This window comes from Populus nigra, chromosome 8, assembly GCF_951802175.1.
Source record: "Populus nigra chromosome 8, ddPopNigr1.1, whole genome shotgun sequence".
In the NCBI taxonomy this organism is placed as follows: domain Eukaryota; kingdom Viridiplantae; phylum Streptophyta; class Magnoliopsida; order Malpighiales; family Salicaceae; genus Populus; species Populus nigra.
This window is the reverse complement of record NC_084859.1, coordinates 16997761-17021122: the sequence shown is the minus strand read 5'-3', so window position 1 is coordinate 17021122 and position 23362 is coordinate 16997761. Positions and strand designations below refer to the sequence as shown.

The 23362-nt window shown below is 31.9% G+C and overlaps 2 protein-coding genes across 3 annotated transcripts; both read left to right on the top strand.

Annotated features, from left to right (window-relative positions):
* The first annotated feature begins 804 nt into the window (after positions 1-804).
* LOC133702387 (probable purine permease 4) lies at positions 805-2563 on the top strand. Its single transcript, XM_062126723.1, has one exon. It carries the CDS (start codon positions 862-864, stop codon positions 2101-2103), a length of 1242 nt encoding a protein of 413 aa, XP_061982707.1. The 5' UTR covers positions 805-861; the 3' UTR covers positions 2104-2563.
* Positions 2564-15736: 13173 nt separating this feature from the next.
* LOC133701255 (uncharacterized) lies at positions 15737-19034 on the top strand. 2 transcript variants are annotated; one of them, XM_062125113.1, is made up of 5 exons: positions 15737-16181; positions 16295-16339; positions 16552-16704; positions 16822-17618; positions 17706-19034. In XM_062125113.1, exon 5 carries the CDS (start codon positions 17861-17863, stop codon positions 18824-18826), a length of 966 nt encoding a protein of 321 aa, XP_061981097.1. In that variant the 5' UTR covers positions 15737-16181; positions 16295-16339; positions 16552-16704; positions 16822-17618; positions 17706-17860; the 3' UTR covers positions 18827-19034. The 2 variants fall into 2 exon arrangements, with proteins under 2 accessions (XP_061981097.1, XP_061981098.1); XM_062125114.1 differs by having other exon boundaries at positions 15737-16159; positions 16552-17618.
* Positions 19035-23362: the final 4328 nt, after the last annotated feature.

The window sequence follows — 23362 nt, the reverse complement described above, 5'->3', positions numbered from 1 at the left end:
ACGGGAGAGATAATTAATAATCAGTCAAAGTTAGCCGTTTCGAAGCATAAACTCTCCCTCCACCTGTGCTTTCCTCCTGATTACCATGTGGTATCTGAGCCATTTGTCAAGATTTATATTGAAGAAAGAAACAAAAACTCTTCCTTCTCTCATGCTTTTCCGAATCAAGCCTGCGTTCGCAGTCCTTTTTTAGACAATCATTTATGATGCTGCATTACCGTCTTAGACTCCCCGCACCATGCTATCAGGGATACCATGTAGAGTCTGGTTCATTGCTGGAACTTTGTAGGCAAGGGGACGAAGATATATACAAAAGCCTAAACCTACCCTTTCAAATAAATTGCTGTATCCCCCATTAATGTTCTTAGAATAAAATTGAATTAATAAATAAATGGCTTTCTTTTTTCATGATAGGATCAACCTAACACCAATAGGATAGATAAACTTAACACTGATAAATTGCCATATATGTCTACGTTCTTTATTGGAGTATTTCTAGCCTAATCGAACGCAGAAATTATTGAAGGCAGAGAAGAAATGCAGAGGCAAGATTAATTGTAAAGTTATTAATATATTATTCTATCCTTGGGTCTCTCTCTCTCTCTCTCTCTCTCTCTCTCTTTTTAGAATCTTGGAGCTTTCTGTTGAAGCCGTCCACAGGAAACTTCATATATATGAGCCAAAAATCACAGACCCCACGATTATGTATGCACTATACACTTTAAAGTTATAATTCAGGTTCATTTTTCTAACCTAAAATCAACTTGGAGCACTCCTTATATAAGAAGCCAGGAATCAAAAGTCATCCACCTCATTATCAAGAGACCACCAATTTCTCGAGTTTCAACTCCTCTTAATTTAATGGATGTCTTGGTACACGCATCACCTCCAAATTCTCCCAAATCCCATCTCTACTCTCCAAGTGCTCTAAAAACCAAAAACAATATCGAAACAATTCAGGAACAACAAAAGCCACACCAAGATTCCTCATCATCACAATCTCCAGTGATCACCATGAGCAATGATTCAATTAGCGTGCAAGAAGACCAAAAGGCCAGGACAAACAAGAGATATATCTTTCTTTTGGTGATCAACTACTCGTTCCTGTTTGTGGGCTCGCTCTCTTCTAGTTTACTCTCGAAGTTTTATTTCAACCATCAAGGTTCTAGCAGATGGGTCTCTACATGGGTTCAATCCGCGGGTTTCCCTCTCCTTCTCTTCCCTATTTACCTCCCTTTTTATGTCTTCAAATGCACTGATAGACGTCCATTTAGTCTCTTCACTCCAAAACTGTTAATCTTATCAATCTTCATAGGTCTCATGTTAGGCTTGAACAACCTTCTCTTTTCTTGGGGTAATTCTTATCTCCCAGTATCAACCTCATCTCTCCTTTTGTCTTCACAGCTAGTGTTCAATCTCATCCTCTCAGTGATCATAGTAAAACAAAAGATCACTTTTCAAAATTTCAACTGTGTAATCCTCTTGACCCTAAGTTCAGTTCTTTTGGCTTTAGGTTCAAGCCATGACAAGTCCCAAGGTCTAACCCGTGCAAAATATTTCATTGGCTTCTTATCGACAATAGGAGCGGGCTTGTTATTTGCCTTATATTTACCAGTCATGGAGAAGATATACAGAAGGATCTACTGTTATGAGATGGTGGTGGAAATGCAGCTGGTGATGGAGATTGCAGCCACAGCTCTGGCCACCATGGGGATGGCATCAGCCGGTGGTTTTTCAGAGATGAAACGGGAAAGCCAGGTCAGGTTTGATAAAGGAGCAAGGGTTTATTGGGTCACAGTGTTCGCTAACGTGGTTACTTGGCAGTTATGCTTCATGGGCACAGCAGGAATGGTTTTCTTAACATCATCACTAACAGGAGGGATTTGCATGACTGCCCTCTTGGCCATGAACGTGTTAGGAGGGGTGGTGGTCTACGGAGATGAGTTTGGTGGTGTCAAGGTAGTGTCCACTGTTCTTTGTGGGTGGGGTTTTTGTTCTTATGTCTATGGTCTTTATCTTAAGATGAAAGAAGAAAAGGAGACGGAGAATAAAAATCATGGGATGGAGATGGCTCATAATGCTGTAGCACCCAACAATGTTTAATGGGTTATTAACATCATGGCTTTTCATGTAAAGGCGATCGAGGAGAGAATTAAGCAGTGCCACTCCTATCCTATGTTTATAGTTAGTACTGATGTAATAATAATCTGAGATGTGATGATGTTGGAGGCAAGATGACGAGTTAGATTCCGTTTCCTTTTCCCTTCGGTATTATCAGCCTCATTCATCTTCATCCTAGTTGTTAATGCCCGCTTGAAAGTCAGTGTCCACTAGGTGGGTTTATTTTGAGGTTGACTCTATATCTTTTTGAGAAAAAAGAAACAAGAAAATCTGATAGACCCACGAAATCCGTCTCTCTCTTTCAATTCTAACACTGCTGTCAAACAATCATTTCTAAAATATAATTTATCTCTTTAAATATATTTTTTTTTACTTGAAAACTATATAAATTCATTGTTATTTTATATTTAATTTTATTAAATAAAACAGATACATTAATATATCCCATGCTTAGTTTTACCAAATAGATCAATTGATATGGAGAGTTTTGAATTCATACTCATTCGGTGACCAATATTTTTAATTATACCATATTAAAAAATTAATTTGATCTAATATATTAAAAAATAATATTAATTTCATATCTTAAACTTTTAAATAAAATCTCAAAATATAATTTATATTCCCATCTAACAACTAATTCTTTCTCTCCTTTTCTTCTTCTTTTTTTTTTGCTTAAGTTTAAATAATCTGGCTTGAATAACACACTATACATTCCCTGCAAAGTCCAAATAAAAACAAAATTTTCCCCTTTGCAAGGGAAAGTCTTATTTGGTTAAAATCTTAAAAGAGAAAAACAAAGAAAAAGTCGTAGCGGAAATTTTTTTATAAAGTGATGATAAACAAGAATTGAAATTCCTTATCAAACATTGTGGGAAGACCAGCTGATACACGAATTATTAGGCAAGAGGTTAATTAGCTAGTATTCTTTTTTTAATTAAATGATATTCTGTTTATTAATTTATGCAGTTGTGCTGTAATGTAATGTAATTTTCTAATGGATACTAATTTTCTTTTCTTTTTTCTTCATGGTAAATAGCAAGAAAAATATAAAATAAAAATACTTTGGTACCATGAAGTCCATTCAATTCAATGGTGCCGACTTATTAGAGTAATACCAAATATACTACCAATACATAGAGGTGAGTAAAAAAACTAAAAAACCGATTAAACTGAGAAAATCAAAAAAACTGAACCATGAAAAAAACCTAATTAAACCAATTAAAATTTTAAAAAAACTGACCGGTTTGGTTCGATTTTATAAGATTGAAACTAAAAAAACCAAATCGAGCCAAACAGAAAAAAACCGAGGCAAACCGAAAAACCAAGCCAAAACTAAAAAAACCAAACCAAACCGGAAAAAACCAAGTCAAACCGATTTGAACTAGTTTTTGTCCTAAAACAACCGAACCGAAACTGATCGATTTGAACTGGCTTTGGTTTTTTTTTAAAAAAATAATTTTGATTTGGTTATTTTTTGATAAAAACCGAACCGGACCGAAAATAATCACTCCTGCCAATGCAAATAAAACTCATGAGCCATAAAAAATGATAAAAATATCATCACCTAGAATTTCTCTCTCTAGTTATATTTATTTTTTTTATTAAAATAATTTTAATAAATAATTAATAAGAAATTACTAGTTACTCCATATTCACCATAAAAATTCATAATAATTTGGTTCAATAAATTCTAAGTCAAAAAATTTTAATTCTATAGTTAGCTCATATGTGTCGGCACATAATATAAAATTCATTTCCCTCTGAAGGGGAGGTGCTTACCTTAAATTACAAAAATATAAAAGAAAAAAGTTCTTGCGATAAAGAAAAGGATATAGAGGTTATTGATTATTATTATTATTATTATTATTATTATTATTATAACTTGGTTCTTGTAGTTTAGCAAAAATAATTAATTAATAATCTCTGAAATTGTTATATTTTTTATATTTATTTATAACACAACTCTTTTCAACTGTACGTTTCACATTTTTTTTAATTTTTAATTTCAATGAAAGACTAAAAAATAAGTATATGGGGTGAAAAGTTTGAAGAGAACCTAAATTATTTTTAAAAAATAATATTAAATTAAAATTGATGCAACACTAGTTGATTGTTTCTAACACTACAATAATTAATTAATTAATTAATTTTGGCAAACTATAAAAACTAGATTATAATTAACTCTCTCTCTCTCTCTCTCTCTCTATATATATATATATATATATATATATATATATATATATTGGAAAGGGGCCACACGCCTTAACAGCTAGAAAAAAAAATCAATCCGGAAAGCATATCCCTGCAATGTCAAAGGACAATCCACTCCCTGCTAAGGAAGCCCTTGACACGTGCAAAAATGGAATTTAAGAGGCTGTGCAATCGGAGTATCTGCTCGAGGCAAATCATTATCGATTTTGCATGAACTTCTTGTTTGTAACCTCGTCTTTCTTCCTGTTTTGGAAGTAAGGTACTCAGATTAATGGAAAAAAAAATAGATTATTTAATTAATAACCAATGTAATCAAGTAGGAAGCTTGCCCTTTCAATTCAACAATAATGACTAATTGAATATATTATTTATGGGTCATGCACGTGCATGCTATATATTAAGGGTTTTCGTCGCTTCAAGCCATAATAAAAACTCTTAAATAATGGGTTAATATATGCTACGTTCTTGATGAAAAGATTCGGTGATATTGTCGTATTAGTCGATTCGTAATTAATCTGCGAGGAAAGGAGTGGTAGCTTTTTACAAGCAATCAAAAAATTATCAAATGCAAATTAAAATATTGGATAAAAAAATTTATCAGTATATTACAATAAATTTTAATAATAAAATTCTTCATTTTAAATCCATCAATAAACACATATATAATTTTTTCATCGGGATATACTGATAAAAATTATAATAAAAGAACAAGAAAAAAAATCAAACAATACAATAACGTGTAATTTTTATTAACAATGTTACTGACAAAATTAATCAAATAATAAGAAACATCCTTAAATATATAGATGGAAAAAATATCTCGTGACTATAGTTAAGATAATGACTTAGGTAGATATTTTTAGTCATAGATAGATTGTCTCTATGTTCCTTTAAATAATTTTAGCTCTTTTGGTTGTTTTTCACTAGCAAGAAATTAAACCAACAATCAACATTATTGGTGTTATTAACGCTACCAACATTGTCCTCATGGACGTTATTAAACCAACGATCAACTCGTGCTCTCATTTTATGCTACCAACCTTGTTTTCATGGTTGTAAAACTTAGTTTGGTTTATAACCTCATCTATAGTTTACATGACGAGTTAGGTAGATTAATTTGAAACAATATTATTTTAATAATTTTTTTTAAAAAATCAAATAATATTTCATTCAAGTTTTGATCAGGTGAATATTGACAGGATTAATTTATACTTTAATTTAATAAAAAAAATAATATGAATTTAATTTTCATATTCACAGGTCATAAAATTAACTAGCCTGGTTTTATAAGATTACTTTCTTCTTGCATGTCATTTCACACGGTGAAAAAAGGAAATAAACAATGTAAGTGTGTCCTCGTATGAATGCCACCAGCACTTTGCGATTTACTTGAAGAGATTTTTTTCTAAAAAAAAAAAAGATGATATTTTTTTTTTAAAAAAAAAACAGTAAACAGGAATAACATATAAAACAAAAGCGTACAATTTGTCGTCTATTGCACAAAAGTGGATCTTCCTTTTTGGCCTTTTATTTTTGATTTGTTCTGTATAAAAAGCTCCTCTAATTAATCTACATGACATGTACCTAAAACCAAAGATAATGTGATTGAGCATTAACATGGAGTTTGATTATCATGTCTCCCAGGCTAATATCTTTTTAAGTAAAATCAAGCTCCTTGATTGCCTACTTTTGTTCCCAATTGCTTTTGGAACTATTCTTACTGAAGGTGCATGGTGGGTCGACCATATTTAAAGAAGAACAAATATTAGCAATTCAATCCTTTTTTCTTGAACGAAAAATAAAGGAATTTAAAATCATGGAAAGGAAAGGAGAGGGGTGGATTTCCTTTTAGTTCTAGTTTAATCAAATCCCATTGAAATGCAACTTTCTTTAATCATTTCTTCGTGATGAATGGATCAACTTCTCTCTTCACAGGAAATTAAAGAAGATATGAAACCCTTGATGAAGTGATCATGCGTGCCCTCAGGATTATAAAAAAAGGAATCGATATCATTACATATATAGCACCTTGTTAAAGTCTTGATTAGTAGAGAAATCATAGCTTTGTATGTCATAATAAATAGAGCCAGTATTTTGTTGAGAGGTGGGGGATTGTATTTTTATTTTTTTCCCATAAAAAATGTCTTCTCTTGCTGCCTGCCACACCTTTTTTCTCTTTGATCTTGATGGTCATGTATCCTTCACGATATGCCTAAAGGGCAGTAATTAGACCCTAAACAGAAAAAAATAAAAATTAATTGAATTATTCAAATCAAAGTAATGCATCTATAATTTATTTATTCTTTCTAATTAGATGAAGGGATGAAGGGATTTTGAGTATGTTGAGTACTTTGTCATTTTATTTAATTTAAAACTTGTTTTGATTTATGCTGAAACCTAATTCCATCCCCAAGTCTCTCAACTCTTATCATCCATCCTTGACACTTTCTCCATTGACGTTTTTTTTACATCCTAAACACCTTGCTTTTAAATATTATTTATTTAATATTTTCGTCCCCAAATTTTAACTCCGTACCGAAGTTACTGTGAATCAGATTGATAAAGAAACAGAGAGGAAGAATACTTGTGAGATGTCACTCCAGCTTTGTTCGAGTGATGTGATGAGTATGAAATGATCTCAGTCCTTTGGAGCCTTTAAAATAGAAAAGCTCGAAATGATGAGGAAATATTTCAATTACAAAACAATCCCTGGATTATGTTTATTTGTTTTTGGGAGGGTTTTCCCCAAAAATAAATTATATATTAACGGTAGACAGAGCTTCGCGACAGAACTTAAAAATACATTATAAAAAATTATTTTGATATCAATGTATCAGAAAGATATAAAAATATTAAAAAAATTAAAATAAAATGAAAAGTATTAAATTTTTTAAAAATATAAAAACAAATGGGTTCTAATCTCCTAGGCCTATCTTTACCTTGCCCCATGAGACAAATGCATCCTTTCCTTTCCTTTGTTCTATTTATTTATTTTCAGGTGGCGAACATTTTCTTTCCAACATGCTTTAGTTTTAAGAGAATGATAATGCTATTATTAAACCCATATAGAAAAAGAACTCATATAGTAATATATAAAAAGGGGGGGGGGGATTAAAGGGGAACAAAACGACAGTCGTTGCATCAACTTTTTTAATGCCGAACAAGTTAAAGTACAAGAAGCCAATAATAAGAAAAAGGTCAAACAAAGTAAACCTGTCCATCTTGTGATTGCGATGATTAGTTAGAATTTGGAAACTAGTGCATATTATGCACTAATCAGATCCTCCCGGATCTCGTATTCCGGTGAATCAAACCAAAGAAGGATCAATATTCACAAACGATATTAATTTGGGAATCCTCTCATGGTGCATGAAGCTCAAACGTATCGCTCTACAGGGCCTGTTTTCTCAAATTCAAAAAAAAAAAAAAACTATACTTTTGTCGAAAAAAAAGTAAATGGTCCAATTACCTTTTGTCTAGCACACATTCATTTTTTTTATATAGATTTATATCTTTGAACCAACATGCCGGTCACATAATTACATGCCTTTCATGTTTAACGATTATCAAATACTTTTTGGTAATGATTTGGAGCATTAATGATTGAAGGGAGTGGTTAATAGTTATTAGATTTGGAGAGTTTTATAGTTAACTACAAGGTTAGTGCACGACCGATCTCACTTAATCATGGACTAATCCGCATGAGATTCGTCAATGATGGGGGTTGAATTTCACTCATGTGGCGTGCCGAGCTCGAGCATCCCTGATCGGCAGTGCTCGTGCTCGAAGCACAAATTTAGCTTGCAGTTAAAACACTTTACATCCCTTGGTAAGGTTTGAGGTGAAATTGGAGCATGTCTAGATGAATTGTTTTGTCAGCCGCAGGGGCAGAGCTAGGATGGCAGGAACCATATTTCTAAAGTTTGATAGGATTATCGAAACAAACATTTTTTTTTAATACAAGATGATCCCTGAAAATTATACGTTGATTACTTACCAAGTCTGTCTATGGGTTCGTCTTTTATATTTTTCAACTTAAAAATACATGTTGTATGTAATTGAAATTAATATCATTCCGTTTTACTTTGATAATCTGGCTTTTATATGAAATATTAAATAAGCATATAAATATATATAAAAGAAACAAATAATAAATTTTAAAATATAGATTGAAGGAGGGATCAATCCTTTAATCTTAAAATAAATTATTGGTTGCTTTTTAATATTAGTAATGTGATTGTAATATTTTATCGCAGATTCACTAAATATCTTATTATCGATAACACAAATAAAGATTAATAACCAATGAAATATATACAATATCATTTTCTATATATATAAAAAAAAAAGCAAAATATTTTTGACATGAAAGTTTGTTAAAAAACATAAGTTTTTCCTTTCTTCAAACCATGTCTGAATTGTCTCTCTCTTTTATATATAGAGATAATTTTAACTTTGGTTTTATTTTAAATTAAAAGACACAATTCTATTTTAAATACAAAAAACTTTTCGGTAAAAAACACAAGTTTTTATTTACTCCAGAAAACCTAGAAATTTTCCTCAACTTTATAAACAATCTCAATTTTTTCATTGAATAATTTTTTTAATCAATTTTATCCTTAAATTTTTAGAAATTCTCAATTAAAAACTTTCATCCAATTTTAAAACTTTTCATCCATGATTTCTTCGAAGTTGTATTTTTTTTTTTCATAAAACATGATGCCATTTTCTATAGAGCTCAATGCTTTCCATTAGACAATTCCAACAGAAGCTCTAATTGAAAAGTCAAAATAATTTGGGAGTAAAATTGATGTAAAAAATAGTTGGAGTACAAAATTAATATATACTAATCCTCTAATTTAGCAGTATAATTAATGTTTGATCAATGAAATAATATATCCAGTTATCCACCATAACAAATCACGACGTAACATCATGTTATATTAATCACCATGGCACTAGATATAAAAAGCCGCCATATATTAATTAACCGTCCAAGTTTATATCCTAGCAAATACATACATATATACTAATTACCTAAACACTTGTGTTATTATTAGTAAAATCAGAGCATGCTGCAAGGTGAAGGCATTTAAGTAGCTAGAAAGAACATTTTCACATTCCCATGTGCTTAGGAATGCGATTCCCTCGTTTTGAAAGAGAATTACATTCCTAAACTTTGCTGGTAATATATTCTCCCGATCATAGTACACCTCGCTAGCTTTATTTATCTGAAAAATCTTGAATATAATGCCGAAGATCTTGTGAATATATCTATAAATTAGATAGATAAGTCTAAGTCCCATACTTTTTAATAAAAACAAACATGATTTTTTATGCAGTTAATGAATTAAAATGAAATTTGACCAACGTGTTTTCCATGCTTGATTTTAAAGTAAAACCAACTAATTAAGGTCCCAAATTAGACTTGAAAATGCTGTTTTGATTTTTTTTATTTTCCTTGATGTTTTTTTTTTCTTTCTTTATATATATATAGTAACTAAACTGATAGTTTATAAGGGAAAAATAACTTGAAAAAAAAGAAATATATATATTCTTTACCATAGAATTTGAGAATTTTTTTTATTAACATGGGTGTCCGAACCAGCTTGCGCATACCTCGACTAATTCCACATGTTTTAAAGTTAACAATCATGTAAACTTTCAATAACCCTAAAATTTATATAACTCGAATTAATGATTTTTAAAAAACAAATTTAAAATCTAGTCAGTTAAAATACACCACTCAAAATTAAAATTTTAAAGAATCTTACTTCTATTCTTCTTCGCTGTATAATTACTGTGTCACTTTACCAAACCTAAACCTTAATTAGAGAATTTATTTGCACCCAACAAACCGTGAACCTGAAATCACCTGTTGTAGTATGAATAATGCGACTTAATTAGTCCACAATATCTTAGCTAATGGCGATACTACAGAATAATTAACCTGATAAAATCGTGTTAAATTTAATACAAAATTGATCCTCGCGAATTAAGCAATTAAACAAGGAGATCGAGAACCTAAATCCAAATGGCTATGGCCGATCGAGATCCAAAAAGGATACGTATCCCAAACTTTTTTCCCTGTGTCCTGAGCACCTCAAAAGAGTTGAGCCAAGCTTGCACAAATTCATGACATGTACACGATATGGATGAACAAAGCTAAAAGAAAAAGATCAAAGATGACACCTGTAGTACTACTTCTTCCATTACAACACTGGCGGTGGATCCTATTCGTCCTAGCTACGTACCTAGCTAGATCTCAAGTATAAGCGTGCAGGTTGTCACTACTGTAACTCACGAGAGCTTCCCGGACGAAAACTTTGTCAGTGTGTTTGGGCCGTGCTTTTCCATGTTTGCCATAAGCTCTTCTTTTTCATTGCTAGAGCTGGAATTCGAATCCTCACTCCATGGCTTGTATTCCTTCTTTATTACAATACTTTCCTCCTTCTTCACTCCTAGAATTTCTACGGCAAGTATTTCTAGGTAGACTTTTAACATTAAACTTTTAATATTAGGTCCTTGTTTGTTAGGTATGGTATTTTCAGTATCTACATATATTTTTTTAATCTATATTTATGTGATAAATGATTTTTCTTGTTGCAAGATTCACTTGTAGGAGATTGATTAACATGTTTATTAGATTTTTGTTTTTCCACGTAATTAAAACCTAAATCATTTTTATTTAGACTCTTGTTTTGCATTTTTAAACCTAAACCACAAAATATCTAAGCATGTAAACTTGGTTAAAATAAATTTTTAAAAATTAAAAATAGATTATTTTGATGTATTTTTAAATAAAAAAATATTTTAAAAAATAATTATTATTATGATATTAAATACTCAATACGACGTAATGAATAAATCCTAAAGGGGTATTTGATATTAAGTTTCAACTCATTTTAAAATTTTTTAATTTGTTTTAGTATTTTTTTATTATTTTAATATTAAAAATAAATTTTAAAATATAAAAAATATAATTTTAAAATATTTTAAATAAAAAAATATTTTAAAAATTAATCACTGTCACAGTTGCATACTCCTGCTTCCAAATATACTTGCGTGGAGATGTTACGAGCGGGCAGAAGACATGCATCCTCTGCACCGAAAAAATTGCGAGGTGCACAATTCTAGGAAATAAAAAAGTATTTTGAGGAATGGGCGGGGTAGAATTGGACAGCTCAAGGTGAAAATGTCTGAGCTGGCGCCAGGCACGGAGACAGGTTAAAATTCCCTGCGCTTGGGCTGCCCAGGCGCATGGAATTGTTTTTTTTTAAAACAAATTGGGCACCATCCTGAATCATTCAAATAACTGGTGTCTAATGACTAATATAGATTTTCTGACACAGAAGGAAAAAAGTTCCAAGATATTTTTATTCCATTCCCCCCCCACAAAACTAAGCCGTATTAAGGTACAATCATGTTATTGTAAATGTTAAAAGGAATCCACGCCCGAGGCTTTCTTGCCATGCTTTAAAAGCAAACCGAGATAACCTTAATTAAGATAAAGTTGATGGGGTATAATTTAATTAATCAGGTTTTAGATTTGGTTTTAAAGGTTATTAATTTGAGTCCTATGAAGTTTAGGGCCACTGGAGGCTTACATGATTGTTAATTTCAGATCTTATGGAATTAGTCGAGATACGCGCAAGTAAACTCAGACACTCACATTAATAATAAAAAAATAAACTAAGACACCCAGTAAGGATTACATGAAGTTTAGGGTCACTGGAGACTTACATGATTGTTAATTTCAGATCTTATGGAATTAGTCGAGATACGCGCAAGTAAACTCAGACACTCACATTAATAATAATAAAATAAACTAAGACACCCAGTAAGGATTTGAATTAGTTTTAATGATCACAAGTTTAAATATCTTTTAAATTATATTTTAAAACTCATAAAATTAGTTAAAATATATATAAGCTGATTAAAATATCTATATTAATAACAAAAAAAAATTTAATAAACTGAGAAATATCATCAATGTATTTAGAGTGGGGTTCATTATTAAGTAAAATCATCAAACTGAATATCGTTATCCTTGTGATCGCCAAATATTGATGAGAAAAATAAGAAAAAACTAAAATGTTAAAAATAAGAACTAGAATTACTGTAAAGGAAATTAAAGTTAATGAAAAGTAAATAATAAATAAGTGTTCGTTGGCGTGGGAAAGAGGATAAACTCATGCAGTCAGTATCCTAGATTCAGTGCTCTTAAAAGAATTTTTTTTAATATATGAGAACGTTAAAGATATGATATTTTATACTTAAAAGTATAAGAATGCCATCTATTTTAGTTTGCATTAAAAATTCAACTAATATTAATATTTAAAACTCATTATTCTAGTCATAAATTCAAGACTAACCTCATAAATCCTAAAAAATAACAAAACAAAATCTTCAAAGAATTAAATAAAAAAATTAATAAAAAAATCCAAAATAAAAAAAAAACAATTAAAAGAACATGAACTAAATTTGATATAAGAATTTTTTTAAAATCAAATACTTTATAATAAAATTGAAAAGAAAATCAATTAGTAAAATGATAAAAAATAATAATTAAAATAATACAGATTAAATTTGATATAAAAATTAAATCAAACCAATAATGAGAGGAGAAATAAAAAAAACCAATTCAAAAAGGATAAAAAAAAATCAAATTAAAAATAAAAAAATATATTAAATAACACCTTTATATTTTGACAAAAAAACAAGAAGAAAAGATTTCACTAGAACCGATCCATCATCAACTTTTTTAAAACAGGATTGTTTGAGATAAATCGATCAAAGATTAAATTGACACATGTTAACTTTTAACTTGTTTATTTAAATGGATAAAAATTATATATTTAAAAGCTAAGAAGATTAAATTATCCTATGATCAATGAATCATAAAAAGGGAGCAGAATAAAATAATAATCGTATTCGCGTAATCATTTAGCTACCACCAAGAATAAAATCCCACTTGATCTCACATTAGAAATCGATGGAATTAATCGTGGAAGAGGGATTTCACGCGTGTCAGCAAGCTTTACAGCCAAATCGAAGGAATTATGGGAGAGGGATTCCAAGTGTGCTAGGCACGGCAGGCTTTAGATAGAAAGAAAGAAAGAATCTACGATGGATTATAAATTGTTCCAGTTGCATCGTCAACACTTGTAAAGAAGAAAGGAGGAGGAGAAGAAATAAATGCTTTAAAACACCAACTAGCCTCACAGTGCTACAATTACCTGCGATTTATACACACAGATGATGATCATCGTTAAAGCCGGCCAGGCCCTTGATCATATTGATTTGTTTTCGTGCTATGATTAAATTGGATAAGAATCAATTTGCCTGGTTCGATAAGGATGGGGTACTTTCCTTTGTTTTTGTTCCAGGCTGAGATAAGGATCGGTGCCTGACATGAGAGGTCTCTTGAGAGAGTAATGATTCTCCCAGAGAACTCGGAAATGGAAGAATTAGGCTGGCTTTAGTATCTGTTTTTGACCCCTTTCTGGTATAGCATGAATGGAAGAATTAGGCTGGCTTTAGTATCTGTTTTTGACCCCTTTCTGGTATAGCATGAGGTCGTGGGTGTGTGGGAACTATGATGGATAAAAATTCAGAATTATGCAGACTGGGCCTGCTTAAAAATGGTGGCCTAGGGAATCTGCAAGGTCTTTTCCGCGAAGGACAAGGTTTGGAGGGCTTTTTACTAGTTCAAAAGGGGAAGGCGAAGTTTCTTGTTATATTTTCAAGATCACGTTTTTAAATAAAATATGTTAGCTCTGTAGGTGATTTTGTGTTTTTTTAATTACATCTTAATGTTTTTTAGAATAGATTTTCTCCACGAGCTCTTCATATAACTATGTAAAACAACTTGTTGAAAAAACATATAATAAAATAGTGCGCACAGAAGGCACAGACTTTGCGACTATTTGCACGCATCTAACAAACAAGGACATGCTACCTCTTTACGCGTTTTTTTTTTATTTATGTGGGTGTCCGGATCAGCTTGTACGCACCACGACTAATCTCACGGCTCACTGAACACCCTGCAAACCCAGTGGGCATGTAAGACACCGCAGGGGTGACAGACATGCACATAAAAACTCAAACCCAGGAGCAGCAGGAGAAGACAAGCCCCTCCTACCACCAGGCCAAGACCCTCAGTGCACTTCTCTACACATCTTAGAATGATTTGAGCTGTATGAAGAGAAACTTTTACTTGGCAGGTTGTTTTTTCTTTTTTAGACAGGGGGGAGTCCAACAAGATTTTCATGAAATAAGTTAAAATAATCAATTTATATAAATATTTTGGATCACCAAGCACTCATTTGAATCATTCAAGAGCTTAATATTAATTAATTAATTCAATCATTTACATACTTTTTATGATTTTCATTCCATTTTTTTTTATATTACTTCTTTTATATTTATTAATTTAAGTATGGGAAAGTATTCTGTTTTGATAAGAAACTTGTTTTTGCATGAACAATCACATATAAAGATAAAGTTTACATCCATATCCACTCATTTTCAATTGAAAAATCTAATCCAATCCTTAAGTTTTATAGAATTCATTATTTATTTAAAAGAATACCTAATTTTGAAAATTACAAGATTCAGCATTGTCGTCCATTCACTCAAATGAACCATCACACTGATGACGAGATTGTGAATTATATTTTTAGCTTGAAGAGATAGTTCACCTCACTTTCTAGAACATGAAAAGATTCAACAACATTTGTCACGATGATTTTACGAGTTGAATAACGAATTTAATAAGAAATTTTGAGAAAATTTAATGGATGAGAAATTTTGAATTCATTTTTTATTTTATTTTTCAAGTTTTAATAACTAAGTTCTTTCAATTTTTTAATTCTTAACATTTTGAAAAATTATCATTCCTACCAAGAAAAAAATTTTAAATTTTAAATTTCTTAAAAAATTTAATGATTGAGCATTTTTTAATTTTTTTTCATAGCAATTTGAAAAGTTTAAGTTTTTTGGGAAATATTGTTTTTTTTTTGTTTCTTAAATACTTTTACAAAATTCAAGGACTGAGGATTGCCAGAAGTTGTTTATATTTCTTGATTTTTTATTCTTTAAATATATTCAGGGTATTTATTTATTTTTTTAAATAAATTTTTTCAAAAATCTTTATTGGAATTCATCCTATATGATTTAGTCCAGTTGAATTAAATGGAATAAATTTCACAAAATCATTTTCATAAGAGCTTGTGTGGAAACAAACATAGGAGTGATTGGGGGCCTTTTCCAAACTAATTATTATAGGCTTGGCTGACAAAACACAAGCCCAATCAATATGGAGTAACATTTGGGCCGTAAACTTGGAATGGCAAAACCGCAAAAGGCTAGCATGCTATGCTAATGCCATGGTGGCGACGAAATCTAACGAGACAGTTTTTATGGCAACCAGTAATCATCACCTTCTTCAACAATGAACTCGAAGGGTTTGAAATGCAAATGCTCAACACAGACATATATCATCAACTTCAAATCAGTAACTATTACTGTTACTACTAGTTTTTCTTCTTGCTATAGACAATACTGAAGAGATAGAAGATAATGTTAATGATGGCTTTGCAACTTTACCAACTTCTTCTTCTTCTTCTTCACATTCCAATTCACTCTTCTTTCACCCTCACCAATACACACCTTTGAATGAGAGAATGACGACAAGATTGGCCAATATTTTCCTCTACCATAATGCGTCGAGAAGGAGAAAGACTCGTCATTTGTTGATTCGTAAAGAACACCAAGAAGAGGAAGAAGATGAAGCACCTCCTCCTAGCCCTCCAGAACTCCAGTATGTTCGAGATATCAAATGGGTCTCTTTCATTTCCTGTCTACTCACTATTCTTCTTCTTTTCTTGTTTTTCTTATATATATATTTTTTAAAAAATGTTTTTAGCAATTAATTATATCTGTGTCATTTGATTAGGTGTTGGAGCTTCTCAGGAAAAACAGAGACATGCTTTTTAGCTAGGTAATTTCGTTTGCTTATTATTAATTCAATCTACTTACTGTTCAATGTTCTTGTAGCTGAATATTGTACTACAAATTAGCTCAATAATGTTGTTTCTTTGTTATTAAACTCACTTCGATTTCAATTACTCATCCAAATATTGATGTATTCCTCAACGGTTTTGTGCCGTGTGTCTGAGAATTTTGTTTATACACCCCATGTTCATTGAGTAGGTTGAGGCACCAGTGACAAACCCAAGCAAATTCCTTTATGCAAAAGCCATTGACACTGGTAAAGATCCTAAAGAGGCTGCAAAGAGATTGAAAATTGAATGGGATCCAGCTGCTGAAATTGAGTATACTGGCCTGAATGATGAACCAGCTATGGTTTGTTCTCTTTCTGATTAGTTTAATGTGTTTCATTTAAGGGTCGTCTGTTTGTTTGTTATTTCTTATACAATAGTTGGAAACCACATTTATTAAACCTTACCTTGCTTGGATCAGCGGGTTGATCAGGACCTCGTCAACCCCAACTCCTGACTCGGGCCGGGTATAAAAGAGAAGTCAACTCAAAGTTGAGAAAGTCAAACTGGTTTAATTTTGTTTATTTTTTACAAACAACATTATTTTGCTTTTTTTTTAATAAATAAAATAAAATAATATCATTTTAATTCATCAGGTTAACTAGGTTAACCTGTTCGACATTAGCCCGGGGCAGTTGGGTTTAATTAACATGGTCTGGCTGGTCCTCTTGAGCTTGCTATTTATGGGGTGCCGATGCTTCTGCAAGCATGATAGAACTAGCTCTTAAAATTTTCTACTTATGAAACATTTGTAGTGGTAAGATACTACTCTAACACAGTTGAAAGTCACTGTTAAATATGTTTTATTTCTCATATGGGTTTATAACTTCATATATGGAAAATAGAAAAGACATAATATGATTTTAGTAGCAAAACCCTTGGTTGAAATTGCTGGTTGATATGATCAATGATACCGTACAGCCTTTAGCATCACTGCAGTATTTGTTCAAGAACACAAACCAGGTCCTATGTGCCTCCTTCATTGAATCTGTACGCTGGTTATAGTGAGCATCTTTTTGAGGGCATAATAACATGATCTACTTTTGAAAATTGTTAACTCCACTCTCATCTAATTTGAGATTGTAACCAAGGAAGCTAACTCTTTTGCAATATTATATAATATAACTAAGTCGTTTTTTATATGAGCGAGCCGGGAAAACATGGAACTCACTACCCTTTGACGCTTGTGACTTGCTGCCCACGTCCTCACTTTGCCAGGTTCCTACTTTTCTTATGAGTTGTTAATCTCTAACTTCATTCTCATAGCTAGCTAGTTTGTGACCTGAAACACCATGGTACTCGCAGCTTCAGATATTGTCCTTCCCACCTCAAACAACGGCACTCATGGAACACTTGAAATTTCTGATAATCTGGACTTCTGTATTATTACTGCTGATTATTTCCACGAATTAAAATTCACGGCTATTGAAGAATCTAAAAAGTTGATTAGAAAAGAGAGTATGCAAAAGGAAAAGCAGATTTCAGCGGATCCAGTTTCGTTGAGAGAGTCATCAAGAAGAGAGGCTAGCTTCAATTTCATGCTGCTGCCTGTGTCGACTGCACCAACTCCAGACCTGCTACCACCTGCACTGCCTGAAAAATCCCAGATTATAGCAGGCAGCCTCCCCAGCTCAGCCTGCTCATCCCCTCGGTTCAGCCTCACCATGTTGAAGAAGAAATGGAAAAATGAAAGCCAAGCATCTCCCCGCCAGATTGACAATCTTGCTGGTCGACATTCTTTAGCACATCCTCCCCTTGCTGCTCAACAAGAAATTCACTTGCGAAGGAACAAGTCTTGCGTAGAAGGAAGGACAGCCGCACCTGCTGATGAACTTAATTTTTGGTTCCCCAGACCAAATGCTAGCAAATCTGATGACAGACCTCATGGACACTTCAAAATTGAGGCTAGGAAAGAAGATCACATAACTGGTGAAAACATGGATCCCATTGATGATGGATTGAAATGCGGTGTGCTATGCTTCTACCTTCCAGGCTTTTCAAAGGGAAAACCAGTGAGACCAAAAAAGGAAGAAGTGAGAGGAGATTTGGGAAATGTAATATCCAGGACAGTTTCTGTGGAAAAATTTGAATGTGGTTCATGGGCTTCATCGGCCATCATAAATGACCATGAAGACGACTCCAAGAATCTTTACTTCGATTTGCCACTAGAGTTGATCCAAGCTAGTGCGAATGACGCAAATTCACCAGTTGCTGCTGCCTTCATCTTTGACAAGGATCGAAAACAAGTTCTCAAGAGTTGTTCAACAAGAGCAGCACCCAGGAACTCCCATGAATTTTCTCGCCATGTTAGGTTTTCAACATCATTGCCCACATCGCACCCTACCTCACCAACTTCTTGCATTAAACCACGCTTGCAGAAGGCTAGGGAGGAATTCAATGCCTTTTTAGAAGCGCAGAGTGCATGAATCTTTCTGCCAACTTTCTTCTTTCAAGCATTATGTTTTCCAGTTCGTTGCAATTATGCAGATTTGGATGACACATTTTACCCGAATGTGATGCATCCTTCATTTTCCAGCCATCTTCTGGAAATAAGCCAGAGAAGGTTGAACAAGATAATTGTACGAGAATATTGCCATTTCTTGTTCTTTTGTTTCATGTTCTGGGTTAATCGCATGATCTTCTTCAGGTTTATGTCAAACTTTTCTAGTGACAAGTGTACCAGCATGAAAGTTTTTCGCATCTGTGGATGGGTGATCTTTTGCACTTGGTAAGGTTCCATTTCCATTTAATTACCATGAGATCGAGTTGTACAAGAAAGTGAAAACTACCATGCTCTTTTTTATATTTGCTTGGTATTATGATAGTTTTTGTGATTGTAATTTGAAAAAATAAATTTAAAAAACTATAAATTATAGTTTTTTTTTTTTAACAAAGTCATGGAAAGAGAGTTTTCAGTTGACAAATTTGGAATCAATATCCATCCCAAACTACCCATAACAAGGGGCGATCACATGAACCCACTGTTTTCTGTGTGTACCATTTACTGTGAAGGTTGCTCCACATACCGCAGTACTGCCATAGGTATGCTTGTTGCCATAACAACAACATATTACAAGAGGAAGCTCAAATCCTACAAGTTGCAAAGAAATCACATCAACTTTATCTGTAAGACCATAAGGTCACAATTTTAGAATGAACATAAAGCTGATTGCAGGTTGTTAATCTGATTGATATAATTATTTTCCATGCGAGTCTAGTGTAGTTCAAGGGGAATAATACCATATTTTTCAGGTTCGTTGAACAAAGAATACTTCAGAGAATAGACATCTACATACGTGAATACAGATGCTGGAAAATCTTTCCTGAGCTGAAATACCATCTCCTTCACTGTAAGGCTTTGCACAACCAGCATCATCTTTCCCTGCTGTGGGAAAACCAACTAAAATATAACCAAGGCAACCATTTGGTCCAGTGCTATGAGTCCAGAACGATCTAGCTCCCAAATTGTATATGCGCAGCATCCATCAACAAGACTCCACTACTTTTAGCTACTATGATTCCAAGAGATAAAATAACTCAAAATGGTCAACCCTGCGCATGCATGCTAGCTGAACGAGTTGATGAAGTTGCCAAGTAAGAAAATGTACACTGAAATTCTTCTCGCACCCAAAATTGGAGATGTTTAGAGGAGGAAAAGTAGCAGGAATGAGTTACTGAAAATGTACACTGAACATTGTTGAAAATGCATTAACCTTACCAGGAACAGATGCATTCACTTCCTCAACAGACGAACTCCAGCAACGAGATCATTTTGGCCAAATATAGAATGTGTATAAACCCTTTTCAAAATATTCTTCATGGAGCATCAACTTTGCAAATATTCCTCCTCTAAAAAATAATTATTTTTTTACCGATTTAAGGTTAATTAATTGAATATCATCTTAAAATCATGAAATTAACCAACTAGATTATTGGTTGATTACCTCTTTCCCTAATCAGCTGTGACCTGGCTTTGAATTGCAAGAATTGCTCATATTGTACTTCAAGGTAGAAAGGACTCTGTTCACCATGAGGCATAATACTAGTTGGTAGCATGGTGGTGGACGATGACGTGGCAAAGTTAGCTCCATATGTGAAGTTCGTCCCAAGAGAATTCAAATGAACACCGAGATACGGAAGATGTAAATTCTTTGCTGAAACATCGGTTTTTCGAGATACTTTCAAAGCTAATTTTTATTTAATTATGATTTGCATCAACAAAAATAATTTGATTTCCATCCCTCAAGTAATACTATAATAGATTTTACGCCTGCGATTTTTATTTAATTTTGTGAAAATTAAAATAAACATTTGCAAAGAGTTTGACACATTTAAATTTTAAAGGAGAAAATATATTTCTTAAGTTTATATTCTCATTCCTTATTTATGTATTTTTTATTTTGACAAAAACATCTTTTTTTAGTAAAAAACTAAGGTAACTAAAATAAATATCCGCAAGAATCCAATAATTAAAATTAAAGAGTGAATATTTTATTATTTCTTGACGGAATACTCTTGTTTCATTATTATAATTATTTTTACAAATACATGACTTTTGCAAGAATAACATGTTTCAAAGAAAAACTTATCCTAATCAAAAAAGAAAATTTCAAAGAAAAAAATTAAAAAATAAATCATGTATTCATAATTTTTATGTGATTATATGAAAAAAATAAAACGGTAATTAATTCATGAAAGTATATAAAAACTACCAATAAAAAAATATTTTATTATCATTGAATATTCATGTGCAATTATTTTATAATTTATTGCATATTAGACTCATATATAAGTGTTAAAATGTTATTGCAAATATAAATACAAAAACATTTAATAATCTCATTTAAAAAATATGACATAATCAAATAATTTTTTAAATAATTTAAATAAAGATTTATTTTAAATTGTTATAAAGAAAAAGTGGGTATGGAGTGTGGACCATGCCTTTGTGCCTGACACTTTTCTTTTTGTTAATTAAGAAAAAAATTTCTAACAGAGGACAAGTTATCTACTTCCATAATTTTATGATAAGAGGATGTTGGAGCTGAGGTTTTTAATTTTAAAATTTATATTTTAACATGTTTTGACTTGAAAATATGACAGAAACCTCAATAAACCTATTCAATATCAAAATATTATTTAATCACTTTAAAAATAAAAATAAAATAAATTTTTTAAAAAAATCAAAAACCTCATCTACTTTTTCCAGTATTTTCAAAGAAAAAATCACCACCATTAAATTTTTCTTTTCAAGACGAACCACTGAAATTAACATTAGTTTTTTTTCCCGCTAGAATGTGACTCACTTAATACTTTCTTTTTTCTTTTAGTTTTTAACAACTCTCTCATCTCTTAGAACTCAATAATTAAAATGTGATTAAAATTCAAATTTAAGGATAAAAATAAAAAATATAAACCTATAAGAATCAAAGTGTACTCTTACATGCCCAAGGAACAATGACAAAATTGCATTGCTCCTCAAGAATGATGTCCATAGTGCTTTTGTGCAAGGAAATAATGATCGAGCTGCACAATAGAAGACTTTCTCAATTTAGTTGTTTTTGTTAAGTACTCACAGTTTCTGAAATCAAAGACGACGTGCTTGCTGAATGTATTTAAAAAATTAATTAGTCCTCTTTGAAAGACGTAGAAGGCTGAGCTTCGATAATTGAAAAATCTACGAAGCAAGTTTCCTGGAAGGGCGATCAGGACCCTCTGATGTCTGATGCCTCCATCAGTTTAATTAGGTAGGAGATCAGAGTCTTACAAGGTTCTGTGCATGTCTTTTTAGTTGCAAATAATATTCAGACTTGTGAAGGAGAAAGATGATGAAGTCCTTTTCTTTTGAGCATCGGTCATAAATTTGGATGCAGAAGGAGCAACCGACGACAATCATATCAGCTCCTTCCAAGGTTCGATCGTCCATGAGATCTCAATGAATCTCTCAGTTAATAGTATTTTGATCTACTAGTATTAAAAATATTACTTTAAATAAAAAATATTTTAAAAAACAATATTTTCTGCAGTTCCGAACAGCCCTCGATCGAGACCACCATCTAAAGCCACCCTGCATCCTCCGGTACCATGCACGTCTGACATGGACACTCCCCCTCGCATAATTAGATGACAGTAACAGTAGCCCTGTCCCTGTAATGTTTGTATCACTGTCTCTCTTCGAAAAATCAATGAAAATATGATTTTACTTATAATTTAGCTGCGATAGATTGTTGTGTTTGTATCTCCTTTATGCTCTGGTGTTAGCTAAGTTTGTATTCGATCTTTTCATAATCCGGGGAATTAAATGTTGTATTCTGTTCTAGTCATTTATACAGTTGTCCACATCATTGGAATACATTTTTCGTTGATTTTGTTTATATATATAAAAAAAAACAAGAGGAAAGGTTAATTTTCTGAAAGCAATGAAAGTTATTTTCGTTGTTGTTGCTGTTGTTTTGAGCACATTGGATATTGCCCCTCAAATTCATCATAGAACTATACAAACAAAGGTAAAATATATATTATTATTATATTATTACAAAAAAACTAAATGAGCTCAATCTTTTACTGTAGCTCTAAACATGAAAGAAAGGTGAATTGTAATGGTGTAAATATGATTTTGCTCTTACCAAAAAAAAATTAATTAAGCATGTAATTGGGGGCAGAAATGTCTTTTTAATGGGATATATTTGTTATTGTAAAATTGATTAAGGACAAAATTATCTGTATATTTTTTTTTGTTATAGTATAATGACTATTTGTCCTAAAAAAATTATCCTTAGACGGGTTGATTAAATAAACAATTGAGTTACAATCATAATCATATTTTTGAAAGGGAAAAAAATATTAAATATAAAGGAGTTTCTTCATCTTTTCTTTTTTTATCAAACAATAAAATAATAGAAATAACTTTGCAAATCAAAAAAACAAAGATTGCTTCTGAGGGTGTTTTGACTTTTTAACTA